The sequence below is a fragment of the Triturus cristatus genome, chromosome 4_2 (assembly GCF_964204655.1).
Source record: "Triturus cristatus chromosome 4_2, aTriCri1.1, whole genome shotgun sequence".
Classification (NCBI taxonomy): domain Eukaryota; kingdom Metazoa; phylum Chordata; class Amphibia; order Caudata; family Salamandridae; genus Triturus; species Triturus cristatus.
Window position 1 is genome coordinate 438,047,836 of NC_140586.1, and position 21,799 is coordinate 438,069,634.

Below are 21,799 nucleotides of genomic sequence, written 5' to 3' on the forward strand. Positions count from 1 at the left end.
CAGCATTTTTGTTTTTGTTTGAGCTCTCCACGAGACCGTGCTTTCTAGCTCTATCCTTCATATGCTTCTGTCGCCACTCTCTTCAACCCCCCCCGCATACTGTATTGTTGCCACTTGCATGTTGCAAGCTCTCGATTGTGTGCTTCTCACCCCTGACAAACTCTCTCCCTCCCCTATATTCTGCGTTTCTTTCTAGAATGTACCCCCCCCACACCGTGCTTCCTGAGCTGCTCTCCCGTGTGCTGCTTTTTCTCTTCCGCTCATCAGAGCGATATAAAGCATGCCCAAAAGGCATTGGCAAAGCCAAAAGGCAGCCGCGGTCCATGCAGGTAAGAGCAGTTGGGCTGGGTTCGGGGGGGGGGGGGGGGGATTTCAAATGATGATACGAGGGAAAATTAATTATTTATTTAATTTTCCCTCTGCATCGTCCGTCGAACCCCCCCCCCTCTCCCCCCAACCGGCCTCACCGCTCTTACCTGCAGCTGCCAAAAGGTCTCAAAGGAGAAACCTATCAGCTTTGCCAATGATTGTTAATAAACATGGGGGTGCGCTGCTTTCTTCCCCTAGGTCTAGCGCAACCCAGCGCGGCAACGCTGGTTGCTGGGCTGCATTGTGCCCAAAAATCATAAATCCGGTCCAAACTGTCTGCACACCAGACTCCTAACACCGACTGCAGTAATAGAGAAAAAGTCCTCTGCTGCATGCCTGTACCTCGCTCCGAGTGACTCTTGGGTAACTTGTCCAAGTTTCTGCCTAGTGTTGAAATGTACCATGTTCACGATCTGTTTTAATTAGCCTTCATTGGCGCTCTACATTAACAAGGATAGTGTACCCTCTCTGGCCCTGTATATTGATGTCATGGTAAGGTATTTTATGCTATGTTATGTGCTGCTAAATACCTAAGACATCAAAATCTTGAGACTTCACCTGGCTGTATTTCGTTCATAGCTACACCGCGGGTCTGTGGGCTGGGACAGAGTCAGCCACTGGTCCGGTCGACTTACTTTTAGATAATCCCACCCTTCAATCCCCCACGTTTGAACAAGCCTGTCACACGCTGCTTCTCTGGCATCCTGTCTGCACGGCGGCTGGTAAACTGGCGGTGCATGGAGGCTGCGGCTTCAACAGGCGTCTGTGAAGACAGGCCGCGGTAGCGTCACAGTGGCGTCTTCCAGCAAGGGCCGGGGCAGGAAATTGAGCTGAAGGGAGTGTGACAACTGAAGCGGAAGCTCATTCGGACAGTGAACCTATGAGTGCTGCCGTGCGATTAGCCTACTAGTGCATGAATCATGGGGAATAATAAAGGCCCGTTTTGACAATTACAGCCCCCCCCGCCTCGGGGTACAAAAGTGTCTCTCCAACATAAATCGCCTCCACGAGGTCAAACACACATACTTCAATACACTCGTATGGAAACATTGGCATTGTAGTATAAACACAGGAACCTCTACCCCTGTTATGCTTCATTAGAAAAGAGTGTCCCCAACATCAAGTCACATACCTATTAGCACATGTAGCAGCTAGACTGACAGAATTGGAAAAAAATCCCTCAGTCCCTTCTGTATCTGTAATAATAAGTGAAAAAGAAAACGTGGAAGCTTATGAATGATTAATCAGGCGAATAGTGCACAACACACAGGCTTGCCCAATTCAGTGGGCTTCTGATTGTACCCTCTTATAACTTTATAACTTTTAAGCTTCGAGCCTCTGACTTTATCCTGTAGCATGTACATTCCAAATGTTGCCACAAGTTGGTAATTTGGGCATACACTGATTAAACCAGGATCACACAATGTAGTCAAGCGGAGAAGCCGACACTGGAAGTCAAAGCCCGTGGTGACGCGGCGGGCAGGCAGATTCGCATTTCAGAGCCCCTCCTCCACGGAGGTGAGATTTTTCGCACAACTTTCAACCTTCCCTCATCGAAAACTTGCCCAGAGGGCTGCTACCGCAGCCGGCCCTGGAGAGCCCGGAAGCCTGACACGGCCGCGCGCGCCTGTCTCCACCTCTCAGCCCTGATCCCTCAGCTTTAGACCCCTATTCTTAGTCATTGTTCAAAAGCGCCTAATCCCACAGAAAACAAGCAACACATTTACCCGTACCATGCCCCGTTACTGTGCCGCCTTCAGCTGCAGAAATCGAGGGGGCAGGGCACTCGGAGCTTCGCATGATTGCTAAAAAATGGCGGATGGAAGCTTCCAAACTTTTTCGGATTCGAGGGCGTGTTCCTGCTGTTCTAAAAGGGCGTGGCTAAAAAGTGGAAAGAACAGCAAGGAACACGCCCCCGAATCTGAAAAAGACAGAGCCTATTTGGAGGCACGGCTCTCTCCTCCAATGGCTGGCCTCCGTTTAGGAAGCCAGCCAATGGAGGAGAGGCAAAAAGAGAGGCGGGCTAAGGAGCCACTCTCAGAAACATTAAATCTCCGACTTCCGGTTCTGCCTTCGGCAGACCGGACGGTCCTCGACCTAAAAAGGAATATTCCTCTAAGGATTGTTTTTGTACAGGAAGGCATCCCTTCTTGCACAGAAAAAATACTGCCCGTAAAACTACTGCCCGTAAAGCAGGCACATCTGAACCAGGGTGCACGGTTGCCTGCATTGCCGCTAGGCAGCCTCAAGTGTGCCAGCTTAAAAGGGAACATAGGTGCCCCATATCTTAATAATTATGGTGCATTTCTGCTCTCTCCATCTCAAGCATGTTGCGTGAATTTTTATACTGATTGGATTTTTGTCATTTTGGTCTTGTTTTATTTATTCAAAATTAACCTATTTGGGATCCTTTTGTGTTGTGTTTTTCACTGTGTTACTGTTTGAAGTGTTGCACAAATATTTTACACATTGCCTCTGAGTTAAGGCGTACTGCTCTGTGCCAAACTACCCGAGGTTGAATACAAGTTCATTTAGGATTTGCTTGTGACTCCATCCTGAGAAGAATTGTGGTTGTTGCTTGAGAAAGGGGTCTCCACCAGTAACCAGTAGAACTAATACTTTGCAGTTATCCAAAAGTGTCAATCTCTCACCAATTTAGTTGTATCTAAGGGTTCACATACTATTTTTCATGAAAGAATTGGTAATATTATGGAAAATACTTGTAAATCATTGCATGAGTGTAAGCCACATTTTAATAATATTTTGAACATGGATTGTTTTTCTTATGTGTTCAGTGAACAAAGATTGTAACTGGAAATATTGTAAGCTAAAGACTCACCCTATGAAGACCCCTGAAACATTTCTTTAAGCCTACCCAAGATTGAAACTGTCTCAGTGCATGCTGGAATTCCCAGATAGGGGTGTACTTGCTAGTATGCTTATTGTGTTTTGTCATTAGGTCATTTTCCACCACATTTCACAGTAAATTGTTCAAAGACTGATTTTATAAAGAGACATCTCTTTAATCTTTCATAAATATCAATATTTTCTCCATGGGCTTTAGGACCTTGATAATTGCAAGTCGTGATAATTAAACTCTAGCACTTCGAGTAATTCTGATTGAGATATGCTTCTACATAGGAATTTTAGCACTGAATTTCTTAAAAGGAATAACCGGGTGTTTGGTATTGCCTAATTGTCTTCACAGTAAGATGTTAGGCAACATTGACATTTAAGTTACATTAATTCATTTGTTAATACGGCGTTTCATATTAGCAAAGTGTAATATGTGCTTCTGACACTGTGGCAGCAAATGGAAACAAAAAATATATTTATTTTTTTGTTTAGTTTTGTATAGCACTTTTACAGTCACATGTGCTTCAGAGGGCCCAGGGCAGGGGATTGATAGGTTTAAAAAAAGAGAGAGGATGCAGAAAACTTGAACTTGACTTAAACTGGATCTAAAACGATGAAATGAGTCTTCCAATTGCTTTGGAAATAATTTGAAGCCATCTTCAAGCCGTATAGGTATTGCTGAATCGTTCAAAAGAGATTAGACATTGATTTTCCGTAAAAATGATCATCTCTCAAAGGCAGAAAGTGGTAGTTCTGGCAGGACGCTTAAATGGTAAGCAAGCAACAGCTCAAAGCTATATTTTTCATCTTTACTTTCATTGGAAAAATATATATATATATATATGATAGGCCCAGATTCCTTACCTTGTGAATCTCCCCAGGCGTCAGACTTGATCCGGCAGATTTTTTATGAGCAGTACCCCTGCATGGCAGTAGGTGGTGTTGATCGGCTCCCCATCCATCATCGGCGTCTTCTGGGCTGGAAGTGATGTCGCAATACCTATATAGGCACCACTCAGATGCGCTGACATCAGCTACTTTTCATGACTTTCCATGCCAGATGAGAGGAGACATGAAGTACACTGACTACTGGTGTGTCAAAACTAGGGCCCTGAAAGTAGTCATCCCTGTCCCTAGAAATCAGTTCGCAGTGCGGGGAGGATGGGCAGGTCGGTAAAGAATCTGCAGCTAGATATAGACTCTACCAGAAAAGCCATTACTGAAGGTAAGTAACTTTTTCATCTGGTAGGGACTTCTAGCCGCAGATTCCTTACCTTGTGAATAGATACCAAAGCAATACCATCCCTGGTGGAGGGTCTGTGAAACAAATTCAAATGAGAAAGTCATACATGATCGAAAAGGCAAAGTGCTCGTTCCTGCGGATCTGACTGTCCAGGCAATAGTGTTTGGTAAATGTGTGCAGGGAAACCCACGTTGCTGCTTGACAGATGTCCAGGACAGAACTCAGTGAGCTAACGCAATGCTGTTTTTGGCTCCAGACGGTGGAACCGCTTCTCTTCTTTAGAGGAATGTGAAGGAGCATACAAGGTAGGCAAGATGATAAATTGGCTTACATGAAAAGGTGTGACCACTTCTGATAGAAAGGAGGTCCTTGTGCAAAGCACCACTTTGTCAGATAGACTGAGAGGTAAGGCTGCTAAATTGATAAGGCCTGCAGCTCACTTACTCTGTTGACAGATGTAATTGCCACAGGGAAGGCGGTTTTCAAGGTGAGAAGTCTGAGGTGACAATTGTGTAGAGGCTCGAAGGGAGCACACATCAAATAAGTGAAGACCAAATTAAGGTCCCACTGAGGCATAATGAATGGTGAAAGAGGGAAGAGATGGGTAAGACCCTTGAGGAACCTATGTACAATAAGGGACTTGAAAAAAGACGGTTGATCAGGCAACTGCTGGAAAGCAGAAATGGCAGAGATATAGCCCTTTATAGTGCCCAGAGCAGAGCACTGCTGTACAAGAGAAAAGAACAAAAAGCAGAACTTCGGAAAGAGGGGCAGAAGAATTCTCTGTTAATGTTATTAATACAATTTAGCTCAATCTTACTCTTGGCCCAAGAAGATAATCTGTTCACATATCTAATACTGAAAATGCATTACCACATTTTGGGAAACAGTGTTTACAACGCTGTCATTGCATCGCGCTACCATTACAACGTGGTTGTTACAACAACCGCGTTGATAGTACGCGATGCAATTACATCACAAGTCATTACAACGACTTGCACTAGGGGGCGCTCAGGTATTGGAAATAAATTCCAGCACCTTTCCTACTGTTGCGCAAACTGGAGTTGGAATAGTAATTAATACTATTCAATCAATCAATTAATCAATCAATCAGGGAATTGTAAGTGCGCTTCTCACCCGTGAGGGTCACAAGGCGCTGAGGGGGGGGGGGGTCCGCAGATCTGTTTAGCCGAAGCGCCAGGTCTTGAGGGTCTTCCTGAAGTTGTTCAGGGAGGGGGTGCATCTGATGTCAGCCAGTAGCTCGTTCCAGGTCTTAGCTGCAATGTGAGAGAAGGATCTTCCGCCTGCTCTGTGGATGCGCGGGGTTTCAGCAAGTGCGAGGTTGGAAGATCGGAGGTTTCTTTTGGGTACGTGGAATCATTGTTTCATTGGGACTTTGGATACTCATTGCTAACAAGGTGCATCCAGGATAACTGGTAGTTATTCATCAATGACTGATTCTCATTGTGATTGGTATTTGTCTTATCAATATGTGTAGCCAATAGGTAATGTGGGTTTCTCATGCAGGAGGTTTGAAAACTGTCCGTGTTGTGGGTGCACCTGTTTTGCGTAAAACTCAGTGCTAATTAAAAATGTCTTGTCTCTTCAAACTAAAACTCTGCTGCCCTTTGGATAAGTTTGCACTTTACAAATATTGCATATTTACAAGCATACGTATATAAATACATATTTACATAGTTAAGCTAAACGTTTGGGTGATAGCTAAGGCTGAATATATGATGCTGCTTTGATTTTGTTGATGGAGGGGTGGTGTCAAAGGTGAATCTTAAAGAATTTTTCATTGTCTACCGGGTCATGCATTCGTCCAGGTTTATTTTGAAGAAGCATGTTTGAATTTATGGTTGTTTGTTGCTATCGGCGAACATTGGGAATGCTGTTTAGTAGGTTTAGGTTTAGGTAGGCACTGGACAGTCAGTTGTAAATGAATTTGGGACAGGTTTTGAGTCAATGTCGTGTGCAAAGCATGTTTTTAATTAGAACGGTGTGTATTGGCTGTAGATGGATGTTGATGCTCCCATCGGTAACTAAGGTTCCAATGGGTTCGATGGAGAGACGGAAGATGACGAGGCACCTGATGCAGTCCAATAATTGTGGTTTTAGGGATCTTAAGTCTTTCATCTGGATGCACCTGTGTTGGTTGGTAGTATCAGAGATGAGCCACTGCTATATCATGTTGGAGAAGCCCATGTTGAGATGAGTCAAATGGAGGTGGAGGGGAAAAAGTCAGAGGGAAGGGTTTAGAAGGGCTTGTTATGGGAGATCGGAATTGTAAAAGAGGTATGAGATGATGCAAGGAGGGGTAGAGTAGGGAAGAGTCTAGAAAGGGATATTTTGGGGATCATAGTAGTGGTGTGGGGTTTGCGATGAATGAGAGAGTGGAGGTAGAGGATATATTGATAGAGGTATAGGGTGAAAAATAGGGTAATGTATTGGAAACAGTAGTAGAAACAGGTATGAGATGAATCAGAGAGTTGAGGTAGAGGCTATATCGAGAGTGGTATAGGGTGAAAAAATAAGGTAGTGCATTGGATATGCTGAATTAGAAGAAAGTAATAAATATATAGACCCATAAGTACATGGAAGGTATATAGATGCAAAAAGGAAGGTAGTATATGTTGATTAAAAGTGCATTAAATACACTCTGGCTTAAAAGTGTTGTTGTACTTTAAATCAATTCAACAGTGAAGCAATTGTAGATAAATAGATTTACATATTTATGCAGTCAGTGATATACATGGTAAAAACATAGAATAATGTAACTATCAGTAATATGTACATTGTTAAGCAGAACTAATTAATATCTTTTTTTTAAAACATTTATTCTACACGTTTATACAAAGCAATACACATATATAGGTACATATCTATAGTACAAATAAATGCTTATAAACAGAGAGATATTATGTATATTTCTGTTTGCGTATGTTGGTTATGTGGCGAAGAGCCAATTTTTGAGTAGTTTTCTGAAGATAAGGTGGTTATTAGTGGATCATATGTTGGGGGTAAAGAGTTTCATTATTTGGCTGCTTTAACATTGGGATTTTGAGAAGAGGTGCCACTCTAGAGCAGAGGTTCTTTTGTTGAATGTGTTTGGTGATTCTATTCCTGATGAAGAGCGGTCCTGTTCCATGTATTGCTTTGAAGGTGATACAAAGCAGCTTGAACATAGATCTTCTGGTAACCAGTAACCAATGCAGGGCTTTCAAGGCAGGGGAGATGTGGTCATGTGATTCTATATATAAGAGTATTCTGGCAGCCGAGGTCTGACTCGGTTGTAGTCTTTTCATGTTCGTTAAAGGTCATCCGTGGTAGAGGCTGTTGCATAATCAAGTTTGGACAGAACAAAGTCGATGGTAGCCTGGACCTTGTGGGGAAATCCCAAATAGGGGAAGATTAGTCGCAGTGTTTTTATAGTAACAAAGCTTGATCTTGCTAGTTTGTCCTCTTGGGCATTCATTGATAGGTTGGAGCCCATGGTCATTCCAAGGTTTCTTACCTACTTCGATACTTTAGGCAGTGTTCCCGGATCATCAGGCCATGCGGTGAGCGGGTCATAATGTTTCCAATCGCCACATGTGAGTATTTCCGTTTTGGAAGCATTTAATTTGAGATGGCTCCACGTCATCCATTGATCCACGGCTCTGAGACAACTGAAGGTTGGCGAGTTTCCAATGTCTTTGGGGCATTTCAGTTGAAGGAGTATTTGCGTGTCATCTGCATAGTTATAGCACATGAGTTAAAATTGATTGATCAGTGCCAGTAATGACTTCATGTAGATGTTGAAAAGCATGGGTGAGATGATAGAGCCCTGAAGGGCCCCTGCTTCTGTGAAGTACGGTTTGGACGAGAAAGTGGGTGTATGGATGATATCAGTTCTGTTGCGACGGAAGGATATGACTCAGTCTAGAGCAGTCATCTCTATGCTCGCTTCGTAGAGTCCTTGTATCAGAATCTCATGGTCAACTGTGTCAAAGGCAGCCGAGAGGTTCAAGAGAAGCAGCGCAGCAACCCTGTTGCAGTTAACTGTGCTCTTCAGGTCATCTCAGGTGGCAAGGAGAGCAGATTCTGTGCCTCTTCCTTGACAGAGTCCCATTAGGAGGTCTAAAAGTATGGCATTATCTTCAATGGATTGTGACATCTGGGAGAATGCTGCTCTTTCTATCAGTTTGCCCAGGAAAGGTCCATTTTTAATCGGTCGGCAGTTGTCAGGGTTCAGCGGGACAAGTTTGTTTTCTTCAGTATTGGGCGTATGTATGACTTTTTGAGTCCTTCGGGAAATATTCTGGTAGTTAAGGAATTGTTGATGATTCTTACTGGAGTGGCAGCAGAGGTTGTTAGAAGAAATGTCTTGAAGGTTTGTGGTGGACACAGGTCAGAAGGGTTGCCGGCAGGCCTGTTTGCTTTGACCAGGTCCTTAAATTCATCATGTGAAATGTTTTAGAAGGAACGGAGAGGCTGGGTTAGAGTATTCTTGTATTGTTGTTTTGGAAAAGGGTCAATGCTGGTGCTTTGTCTTTGTTTAAAGTACAAGTCCAACGTGTCTGCTTTGGCTGTGTAATGATTAGACACTTTTCTGTGAAATCTTCAGTACTGTGATGAGCTCCTTCTAGGCAATTTTGTTTATGAAATTCATTGAGAATTTTATAGAATTATTTACTTGCACATTTAGCATTTTGAATTCTTTCTGGATAGCATATTTTCTTAGCTTTTTTGATAGTTCACTTGTATAATCTGTTAATTTTCTGTTGGCAAACTTTGTCATAATTGGTGTTTGTTTTGAGCCAGGCATGTTGCAGCTTTCTAATTTGATTTTTTATTTCTTTTATCTCTGAATTTATCCAAGGTGCTTGTTTTCTTTTGTTCTGTTGTGTGATTTTTAGTGGTATCAGGGTATTAAAAGCATCCTGTAGCCACTGATATAATTTGGAACAGAATTTATTCAGTCCAGATCTGACACTGGATGTTAATTGTGTTCCTAATTATTCCACATTGAGTTTGTTCAAGAGGTGGTAGGTGGATGCACGTAAGGTGGTTTTAGGTGCGTTGCTTAGTGTTGTTTTATGTTGGAAAGCAAGCAAATGTGGTCTGACCATGTGACCGGAGGCATTGTTGGAAAGGTAACTAGTTTTGTATTTGTAAAAATTACATCTGGGATGTATCCAGCTATGTGTATGGTATTGTGGACTAACTGATGCAGGTTCAGTGCATCTAGGCCAGCGATGATTGTTTTTGGAATGGTCCTATTGGGTTTGTCAAACCAAATGTTGAGGTCACCCAGAACGCATAGGTTGTAGTGTAGTGTTATCAGGTTTGAAACCGTGTCTCGAAGTGTGTCTGGGAATGTTGCATTGCTAGGTGAAGGTCTGTAAAGGAGCAGGAAGTTACAGGATGAAGACAGTGTAGGATTGCAAATGGTGAAAAGGGCCTCACAATCTTTTATGGAGACGTCGTCAGCTTTAGTGATATGTAATGTTTGCCTTAACACAACCGCTAGGCCACCTCCTTTATTGCCTACACATGATTTTGGGAGATAGTTTGAAAGCCTAGAGAAACGGCTTCATGCAGGACTGGAGCCATATCATCTTCTAATCATGATTCAGTTATAAATAGTATGTCAGGTTTTGTGTCAGTGAGAAGGTCGTAGATGTGATGGTTGCTTTTAGAGAGTGATTGAGCATTTATTGGTAGATAGTTTAGAGAATGTGCTTTGGCGATAGTGTGATTTTGGTTTGTAGAAGAGTGAGCAGTATTTTGTGGGCTTCCTCGTCCATCAGGCTAAGAAGGCATTTTGATGGGTCTGCATGTGTAGGTGGTGGAGACACAGGTTGAGAGTGAGTTTGTGTGCTGTGCTGTTTTTGTAGTGTAACCATGTTGTGCAGTAGGCATGGAGAAGCGAAGTTGCTTATTTTGATTGCATCTGTTTAGGGTGGAAGGTGTATGACTTAGGGGTGGTGGTGCAATATGTGGGTTATGTATTAAGGGTCTAAATTGTCCAATTGATGAAAGGCAGTTAAAAGAGAGTTTCTGTGTTGCTGTATGTGTGTTAAGTGGGGTGGATGAGAGAAAGTTTGGCACTGGAGTTTGTTCATTTGTGTAGTCTGAAAGGAGGGTGTATGTTTGTAGTTGGTGATGGAAAGTATTATGAGGTGTTGCGCTTGAGAGATTTTTTTGTGCTGGTGTGCGGGTTATGTTTTGTTTTTGAGGTGTAATGTATTTGTTTATTTAGATGGAATCGTTTGTTTAGTATTCTCTGTGAGTGGAAGATGTAAGGTAAAGGGGTGGTGATGTGTTTGTGAGTAGAGTGTATTTTGTGCGTGAGAGTGGATGAAGTAGAGTTAAGAGTATTTGTCTTAGATCTGATTGCTGCAAGAAGTAATATGTGTCATGCAGTAGAGTGTAAGTGTTGTGCAGTTGTGTTATTGTGGTAAAAAAAGAGGATAGTGTTGGTTGGAGAAATGGTGGAAGGCTGAGTATAGGTTTGTTAGTGACAAAAAGGAGTCTGTTAGGAGTAATTAGAGCAGGGATTGTATGTTTGGATGGGATATAGTTAAGAAAGTTGTGGATTTGGGTTGTGTTAGTGATGAGTTCACTAGGAGTAGGTAGGTGTAGGATAGAGTTGGGTACTGTTTGTAGGTGATAGTGGAAATACGTGGTAGCTGGAATAGAAGGGTGTATAGGTGTTGTTTCTGGAGTTTTGTAGTGGGTGCTGAGATATTGAACTTTGTCTTGGGTTAGTTTGTAGTATTGGGCGGAGTACATGTGCTGTGAGTGTGTTTCTCTGGTTGTGGATGTGGATGGTGTAGGGTGGGTGCGGCTGTATATGGAATTGGGCAGCATTTCTGGCCCTAGTCCTGATCAGTCTCGAACTGGCTCAAATAGGCACTAGTCCTTGTTCTCTCCACCCTTAGCCGCGACCCCCAGAATGAGATGCCCGAGCCCTAGGGTAAAATAGCCCTAGTAATCAGGTGAACCCTTCGGCCCATGGAAACCCTAGCCCTAACCCTAACCAATCACAACACTAGCCCTAAGCCCTAGAACCAATAGGAGACAAGCCTCGTACAGCCAATCACAGCCTTAGTCCCATCTCCCAATCAAGCCTGAAACCCTAAGCCCTATATCCAATCGAAAGCCTAACCTCAGCCATAGTCCCAACCCAAGTCCCAGCAGCCAATCATACAGGTAACCCTAAACCCTACGTTCAATAGAAAGCCCAGTCCCAGGAACCAATCCAAAACCCTAAACGTATCCACCAATCAGATCACTATCCCTAAGCCCTACACCAATAGAATCACTGACCTAGGAACCAATCAGTACCCTCAAATACACAACCAATGAGAACACTAACCCTAATCCAATAGAAACACCAGATGCAACCACCAATTAGTGCACACATGTACATCCAATATAAGGTTCCTGCGACCTCAGGCAATGTTTGCTGGCCAGGGGGCTGGAAGCTGCTCCTCAATTCAGAATCTCCTAGGAGACAGACAAGTAGATAGGATGTCATCCACATTGCGGTGACATTGAGGGAGTTGAAGATATTCTTGAGGTTGGAGTGCAGGAGCAGGTTAAAGTCTTTCCGTTTTGGGATTGTTCACAGTGTGATTTGGGGCAAAGTGGATACTTGTGGTGTTGTCAAAAACATATAGCGTGGGATTGGTAGGGGTTTGGAAGTGGGTTGACTCACAGTTTGGCTACCTTGAGGAATGTGTCACCTCTTCGCCTGCTTGTGAGGGATCCAGAGTCTCCTCCCTGCTCTTTGTTAACGTCACCATGGTATCTGGCAAACTCTGCTTCTGTTATGGCATAATTTGATTCTCCTGACATATTTTGTTTCTCTTTCTACTTTACCTTTTACTCAATTGGAATTCCCCTAACCAGTTCCTCCTCAGCCAACAAAGTTTGTCATGCAGCTGTCTGCCTAGTAGGCACTGTCAAAAGCCTTTGCCAAACACTTAGTTATGCTTGTGGCTTACATACTTCAAGGTAATTTGTTCATGGGTAAGATGTCCATAATTATTTCTCCAATGAGAAATCTTTCATATGGCTAAGTTATTAAGGGATCTTGAGCATATGATCTTTGCGCTGTGTACTTTGCCCATGAAACAAGCTGATTTATTTTCTGCATATAATAATGAACTAGTGTGTTTTTTTACATTGTGCACCTTTTTTTTGCTTAAATCTTTGTGAACTAACACATATGTGGTCTATGATGCAGGAATAAATTAAACCCCTGAGAATATTTAATTAAATCCAGTTTTCTTTGCAAATTGGACCTGTTAAATATGATTTAAATCACGACTTTGCATAAATGGCACATCCTTTATTTTGAAGGGAACTTTGTTTTTGATTCTATGCCATAAATACTTTTTTGCCTCTTTGGTCACCTTAATAGTTAATTAATAATATTTCCTGGCCAACTTGCGCTCACTATTTAACTCTTAGCCTATGTAGACATTATTTTAGAAGCAAAACTCCTGATATCGCTGGTGCACAAACAAACCTGAGCCGTAAAAATATCCATGTAAACTTGCAAATACTTTTGAGATCCCGATTCAATGGATGAATGGAACATGGCTCAATGCACTGTAATGTTTATAAATGATATACAATAAGGGAAACATGCATCTTGCTAGGGCTTCAGTTACAGTTTGCATTTGTTGCACATATGCTGTCTATTTTTTCTGGCACCCTTATTCCAAGAATAAACCAGAACAAAGGATCAGATTGTAATTACATTGTCACTATGGCTTCCAGTGCACCTTGGGAGAGATCCCTCGAGTTCCCAGGGCTCATTAAACCGTGCCCTGCTCTTGCAGTGCATGCATATACTATAACATTTAGGCGGCACACTGAATGTTTCTCATATACATTTTTTAAATACATAATATGTGTATGCAATTGTTTTTCTGAACGCGAAAGAATGTAAAATATACTGCAAAATCGAAATAATAGAGAGCTTAGCAGACACGTCAACAAAGTGTATTTTCAGGCTGTTGTTTCGAGTAGGAAATGAAAGGCCGCATATTCACGTTTTTATTATTGTGGTTGTCTGATACAGTTCGGCTGGTCATAGAGGAGGCGGGTTTTTTAAAGACGCCGGATGAAGATGAAACAGCCAATCTTATTTGGAGCGATTCTTCGGTGCAGCATGAAAAGATTGCGGAGCTCAGGAACTATCAGGTATGCAGGAGGCAGGCTTTTGCAGCCACGCACAGTGGATGTAAATACCAGGCATATTTAATATACTTCAGTTTGTCAAAATAATGCTATGATTTCATTGCAGTAACGAACTTGGGGGCATATTATCAAGCCAGGCGATCAAATTATCGCCGCTTTAGCGGCAGAAAACTGCCGCTAAAACGGCGATAATGGGCTTGATAATATGCTCTATGGAATTCCAATTGAAGCCCATGTTAGATGTGAAGGACGTCGAACATGGGCTTCAATTGGAATTCTCCAGGGCATATTATCAAGCCCATTATCGCCGCTTTAGCGGCAGTTTCCTGCCGCTAAAGCGGCGATAATTTTAACGCCATCCTTAATAATATGGCCCATATACCTTTAACATAACAGGAGTTTTTTTTAACTAAGCTTTACCCCCTATGACGACTCTTGGCGCCAGTGACAGCTAATGTATAATTTCTATTCCCCAACTCGCGGCATCCATTTTACCCGGTGACGTAATACGAAGTGATGTGATTAGGGGCCCCTGCGTATCCCACATCTCACATTTATTATTTGGCGGAGCCTGAAAGTTTGGGGGCCCACCTATTCCGCTAGGGCTGCAGTGGCCTGTTTTACGCCCCTGATTGTACCCATCTCAGTTAGATCAAAGGATAGGTGACCCACGAAGATTCCAACCTGCATGGATTGGGTCAACTACACAACCCTGCAGTGGATGAATAAGTTAATCAAACACCCAGACCGGGCGTGCTGACATCTTATTTGCGAGCTGAGTTCTATATAAAGAGCAATAAACCAAGTAATTCAAGGACCTATAGGAGAGAATACAATATGCCCTATAGTTCCCTAGCATATTTATTTTCCCCTTGCTTCTCTGTATTCTTCAGTGCCCCAATTTCAATTAGTCCTCTCAGAATGTGGTTGTATGAATTTTAGGTACATTCATCCATCCATATCTGACCGGGATATCACCCTTGCTGTTGTAGCTTTAGGCAAGAAAACATTTACTCGCTTGTTAGTGGAGGTGCAAAGAGGGTTTGGGGCTCTGCAACCCTGCTTGCTTAGATGAAAAGACCCATTGCTGTTTCTGGTCCATTTCAAATGGAAAAACCCTTAGACAGGTGATGGTGCAAAAGAGACTGTTATTAGCTTGGTCAGAAATAGCTGTATGGTATTTGTCCAGGCCTACAGCAGTGATTGTCCCCGTCAGTGTTCTTGGGACACAATGATGAATGATTCCAAAACACAACAGGAAATAACAGCCCTTTCTGCTGCAAGGTTGAACTGTTCTGTACACTGTAACTTTCTCCTTTGCAGGTTAAGGTGCAACAATTGCACACCAACTGGAGGACTTGAAGGGCAGAGACAGCTCATGTATATTTACATTAGACATTTCCGTATTGTCCGAATACTCTTAAACCTCTTTTCTACCCCCGCACATTTCTGTGTGTCCTACTACCTATTTAGAATACATTTTACCCATATTCTTCCAGTATTGTCTGCAAACGTAAATATGAGCCGGTGGTTGCCAGTGGAAACCACAAGCACTCACTTTTGGGGTCCAGCACTTATTTTCCCTCATCAGATATTATTATTTATAACTTCAGTGAAGTGAACCCTGAAAATTAACAACATGCAATCAGAACATGAAAGTCCTCCCGAACCTTAGTTCATTAGAAGGTTTTAATCTTGCTCTGGCAATCCAAAAGTTACAAACTATTCATCACGTTTTCTGAAAACCACCATCCTCTCCACACAAAGTGAGATGGCCCTTCTAACATCTATGGTAAGAAAAAGCTGTTGCCCTTGAGACTCCAGGGCTGGACAGAAAACTAGAAGTACCAAATCCTCTGAACAATGGAAAAAAGAATGTAACTTTGGATAAACTGAGGTCCTGGTCTAAGCACCACCTTGTCAGAAAAGAATCTCAGAAAAGGTTCTGAACATAACATAGATCCTAATTCACCTATTCTTCTAGATGAAGTGATTGCCCTAGAAAAACAACCTTGATCATAAGAAACTTCAATGGCACTTTATCCAAAGGCTCAAAAGGCAGGAAATGTAAATTCCAAAAAGGGACTGGAAATCTAAATACTGGTCTCTTTTAAAAACGCATTTCAGCAGTCTACCAACAAAGGAGTTAAAGGCTCACACTCTGTTGCTTGACTTGCTCTCACTGCCGTCGATTGGACTCGAAAAGTAGACACTGCTAAACTCAGATCAAAACCTTTCTTTAGAAAGTCTAGAATCCTGATTTTATCAATCTAGATGAAACTTTCCCGACTTACAATTTTTCAAACACCTTCCAATGCCTGGAGTAAACTTTTAAAGTAGCAGGACGCCTAGACTGCAGAATTAACAATACTATCTCCGAATACAACTCCTAGCTTTCAGGTTCAACCTTTCAAGAGCCAAGCCACCAATTGAAGTTCACTCAATCCTGCTTGTGTAATCTGAAGATATGTCAATGGATAGGGATCGAGAGGAATTTTGCAATATAGGAATACTGCCATTTGTATAAGCAGGAGAAACCATGGACGACGGTTACAACATGGAACCAAGAACAGTACGTATGCCCGGTCCTGTTTCATCTTAATTAGAATTCTCTAAATTAATGGAATTTTAGTTCATTTGTAAGTCAACTCTTCAAGCCATTTGAATGACCTTGCATCACAGGTCCAAGCTTGGAGGGTGGAATAAAAGTGCAATATTTCTGAAGAGCTGCATTTTTATCTGTGCCGATGAGACCGAACCTTTTTACCATCTTCTGAAAACACCTGGGTTTCCAATGACATTGAGGATAATGTCAGAAATATCCTGCTCAATTGGTCTGCCTGTATATTCTGATTATCTGGCTGGTGAATTGCCCTCAGTGATAACAAGTTTAATTTGCTCACCGGCAATTCTAATGCGCTAATACATTCAAAGAGGGAACTCGAGAATGCCCCTGGTGGTTTACATAACAGACCAAATCCCTGTTATCTGACCTGACTTTCACCTCCTGCTGAAAAATCTGGGGTAAAAAAACCATTAATGCCAGCTGGGCTGCTTTTAATTCCCTGCAGTTGGAAGACTCCCTTGATTACTTCACTGATTAAAGGCCCTGCACAGTTTCCTCTCCCACAACAGCTCCCCAGCCCGTTTCGCTGGTATCTATTGACAATACCTCTAGAGATTGAGGGGGCAGAAAGGAGACCCCTTTTCCAATTTCCTCTTCTTCTGCCACCACTGGAATTGTTGTATTATGTCCGAATTTACAGGAATGGTTTGCTAGAAATGCTCAGAATTGGGACCCTAAAATGGTAAAACATGGGTGCATGTGGAATCTGGCCCAAGAAATAATCATGATTGTTAATGCCATTAAGCCCTGTAATCTTAAGCATTGTTTGGCAGTCAGACTTTGACTCAATAATAGCTAAGTCAGTTCCCATATTAAAGTCATTATTTGTAATTGTATCAAATACACTTTTTCCCAGATCTCTCCTGAAATGCACCCCAATGAACTAAAGGTTTCGAAAGGGAACTAGGTGAGACTTTTCCAGATTTGTTAAAAGTCCACGATTCTCCACCATCGTACATACTTTCCAGGTATGCAGTTGTGTCTTTGAAAAAGAAGAGGAACAATGCAAAAGACCCACAAGAGGAGCCAACGCTTTGTAAAAACTCTTGGAGAAGAAGAGAGGCCAAATGGTGATACCTGAAACAAATAGTCCCCCTTTTTTACACAAAACCGCAGAAACCTTTGAAAAGCCAGATGACGTGACACATGTAGGTATGCATCTCTCAAATCCAGAGATGTTAAAAAGTCTCTCTTGGATAGAAAATAAAGGATCATTTGTAGAGTCACTATTTTGAACTATCTTTGAGGTATGAATGAATTCACTGACTTCAGATCCAGAATTGGTCTAAATTGCCCAGTTGGATATGCCACCAAAAATAGGATTGTTCCAGGGTACTTTAAAAAAACGCACTTTTTTGTATCAGTTTTTGAATTACCCTCAGAACAGCCTCCTTCTGGGATTATCTGAAGAGCCCAATTGTTCTTTACCAACCCCTCCCAAGCCCACAAAAAGGTGTTGTGGCATAATCAGGATTTATATGGTAGCTGCCCTTGATTAGAAGAACCTAGTTGCTGATGCTTGGCTTTTTCTGTGTAAGGGACTCCCTGGCCACATCCCCTCCTTCGGAAGGGCAGACTTCCCATCTTATTTTAGAAGGCTAGACCAAAAGCTCTTTGAGAACTGAAAATCTCCCATCAGAATGCTGATGTTTTGGAGCTACAATTTTCTTACCCTCTGCAGACTTTTTTTTTATCATGGACTTCAACTGATCCCCAACAGCGTAGACCTAGTGAATGGAATTGTGAGAAATTGGTTGAAAGGGTGAAACCCTTCTCAAGCAACAACCACAATTCTTGCCAAGGTGAACCACAAAATTCACTAAATTCACCTGTGATTAACCCTTTGTAAGCTTGTCAAAAAATAGTCAGGCGAACTTAGAGGCACTGTGTTAAGCATTTATGCAGCTCACAACAGGTAATAAAGTAAAAACACAACACAAGAAAAATCCCAAACCAATTTCTAAAAAATAGAAAATGATTTAATAAATACATTGAGACCAAAACAATATAAAATCTAATCAGTAGAACCAGCTATATGCAATTTCAAAGCATTAGGCGAAAATAGCTTCTAAAAGCACAATGCGCTTGTTATAGGCCTCTAGTCATACTGGACTGGGCCAAAGTCACAAGTTCCGGTTAACGGGATGGAGTGCAGGCCGGGCACAGGACCAAGTTTATCCCCCTGACAATTGTACTTTGTGTCCTTGTGAGGACTGCATGCATTGCTTTGCGAGGCTTCCGGTTGTTTGGTGTCTATTCCAATGAGGCTGTGCAGCGAGGCGTTTGGTCGCTCGGTGTTGATTCCAATGAAGCTTTTAGCTGTGCAGCGAGAATTTGCTGGGCTTGGTGTGACTTGGCAGTTAGGTGAAATCTTCAGTTACGTAAGAGGAGCCCTCTCTGATGCCAGCCAAGGGTCCAGGATCTGGGGAGGCACCTCTTGGGGGTCAGGACCAGACTCCAGCAGAAGCCAGCATGACTCAGGCAGGTCCATTTGCAGGACCAGGCAGGTCTAGTGTGGCAGGTCAGTTGCAGGTAAGCCTCTGGAGCTTGTTGTGTTCCTGTAGCTCTGACCCAGAGGTCTGCCAACTGATCCTTGGAGTCATTCTGGAGGTCCTGAGCTCAGGGAGGTGGTTCTCTCTCCTTGAAGCAGCAAGGTAGACTCAAGCAGGGGGGCAGTCCTCTGAAGAACAAGCAGGCCTCAAGCAGCAGGGCAATCCTCTGGATTACCAAACAGTTCTTTTGAAGTCTTTCAGAGGTCCAGAAGTGTACTAAAGAGTTTTTCCGAGGATCCAAAATGTGTACTTGGTGCCAGCCGTTAAAGTTGGAGCAACTGCTGGACGTCCCCCCCCAAATCTGGTTCTGGAATTTCCTTCATTCCCGTTCTCAGGCTCTGGGGTCTGGAGTAGCAATAGGCTGGTTTGAAGTTCTTTGTGCATGTGCTGGAGGCAGCCCCTTTGAAATGTAAGTGGGGCAGGGAACGGCTCTGTCACTTCCATTCTGGCAGAATGATCCATCCTTCCAACTGCTAGTCCCCATTTGTCTCACTGTTGGTGAGGAATACACAAAGCCCAACTGCCGACTACACCGAGTCATGTGAACCAAGACACAGGATACATGTACCAAATGGTACACATAGCCTTTATCAATAATTAGTACACTTGGCTTTTTGCTGATTCAGGCTTCCCACCGTTCATCCTTGTGATCTTGTTGAAGGGCGCTGTGTGGTTAAAGGAGCACAATGGTATTTTGAGTTCTCAAAAGAAACAAAGGGCATCTCACTTTCAAACATCTTGAAGAATAGTTTCATAATTGCGGTTTGGGAAAGTACACAGTTCTCTATTTTACACTGTACCTACTTGACACCAGAACAGCTCAACCACTACTTCCCCAACGCACACCTTAGCTGCCCCGGGTTCCGGTTATCTTCTGCTGATTTGCAGCATATGCTACGGTCCTGCCTGGGCCTATCCTCTTACTGGAATTCTTGACACACCATGCTACAAGAGATTACTGACCTTACTGACATTAAGACGTGGGAGGCAAGAACCCTTGGCATCTTCAAGGGTAGGAGATGGCACAGGTGAGAACACACTTCGCCAATATGGCCATCCTGCTCGGTAAAAGAGTCCTCAACCTGCAGTGGAAGGCAGAACAGGCTCTGTTAGCGTCTGCGTGGCATAGGGTTACAAAGAGGTCTGATACCTTCATTAGTGACCAATTTCAATGGCATGGGATACCCTCCTTGACCAGTTTGAGCTACTCACCCAAAACGATGACATGGTCCTGTGAACTTGACATATAGGACAGCACTGTGTACCTTCCGCCTACCTCTCCCCTGTGTTCCCCTGGGAGAGTTTGTTCGAGCCTCACTCGTTACCCCAGATGTTTCTGCCTGTATTTGTCTGCACACTCAGGATTTGCGCCCGGTACATTCCAACTCACCATTCTGGGCCAGAGATACTGGGTGTCAGCCCAGCCCTCAACTCCATTTGTGACGCTAACCACAGCCCAGCTGGAGTCTTGATCCGCTCTCACTAATGCATCCTCCACAAATAAGACCCCGTCTGTCACTGAATACGAATCACAACTTCCCTTCCCCAATTCAGGGGTACCACTTCAGTTAGCCGACTAGACATATTGACTATAACTGCTTAGCATACTTATCTTTAGCACCTGGTACAGTGACACCCTGGTGGCTGTATCACCTAATTAATAGACCTACAGGTATGCTTCTGCTTAGCAATCACTGAAACAGTAGTTATACAATGATTTGGAATAATACAAGTGACATGTGATACTGTCTTTGTCTGCATATGAAAACTCTAATAAAAACAAAAAAATAGTAATTTGAAAAAGACAGAAGACGTATACTGTTGTTGCAATAAGGGGGGGCAAATTGGATAATTATTTCTCTTAACATTTCTTTAAATTTCATAAAACATTTGTGATTTCACGCTTGTAGCATGAAATGTAGTTTTCAGGTGTCTTGTGTGACATTTCTCACGCAAGTGTGCACCTTGGAATGTCATATGAGATACCCACAGGAAACCAGTTTAAGCAAAAACTGTCACCTTGTGAAATATTGTCTGCACGCTCTGGTTTGGCACACCAGAAAAATTACGTGAAATTACATAGTGAGAAATGGCAAGTAATTTAGGTAATTAAGTGTAATACTATAATTGTGATTTACCTGAATTCCACCAACGGAATGAAAACTTCTACCAGGCCCTACTTACATTGGTAATTTTAGATATTTCATTTAGAAAATGAATGGTCACTTGGTGAGTAAACACATGCAGTCAATAGAATTTGCAAAAATATATGTTAATACGTTTCCAAAGCATTCACTAACTAATGTTAATCTTTGTTCCAGCGAATTAACCACTTTCCAGGAATGGGAGAGATATGTAGGAAGGATTGCTTAGCAAGAAACATGACCAAGTAAGTAATTCTATTAAATGGATCAACCTAATAATCAATAATTTTCATAATAATTTGTACTCATGCTTTTGAACACATTTTTCTGGCTTTTCATGAACATAAGTACTAGAAAACTGTGTTAGAAGTCCTGGGAAGGCAGCAAGGCTATGTCAAATATCTTATCCTAAATAATCTCTTGATTTGAGGAAGGCACTCAGAAGAAAGGTTATAAGGTCTAATGTTCTGATGTTGCACAGGCCATCACACTTGTTAAAAATACTTAATTGCTTTCACAAATAGCTAATTGCCTCAGTTTATTCTTGTCTCATCTCTGGGTACTTTAGTACTCTGTAGTTTTAGAATAGTTTTATTTATTGTACGAAATTGGGCTATTGGTTGAGGGGGTGAAAATCCTACTCAAGTAACAGCCACAATCCTAGGCACAAAAGCAATCAGGCTTAACTTAGAGGTACAGTGTAAAGTATTTATGCAGCGCACACACAGTAATAAAGTGAAACCACAACTCAATAAAAATACCAAACCAATTTACAAAAATAGGTCACAATTTAATAAATAGAACAACA

The 21,799-nt window shown here is 42.4% G+C and overlaps 1 protein-coding gene across 1 annotated transcript in view; it reads left to right on the forward strand.

Annotated features, from left to right (window-relative positions):
• The window catches only part of TTLL7 (tubulin tyrosine ligase like 7), a 925,222-nt gene that overhangs the window by 254,488 nt on the left and 648,935 nt on the right, over positions 1-21,799 (forward strand). The window contains exons 6-7 of the mRNA XM_085600119.1: positions 13,551-13,672; positions 21,169-21,236. Of these exons, the coding sequence (XP_085456245.1) occupies positions 13,551-13,672; positions 21,169-21,236 (190 nt within the window). The remainder of the gene's footprint in view (positions 1-13,550; positions 13,673-21,168; positions 21,237-21,799) is intronic.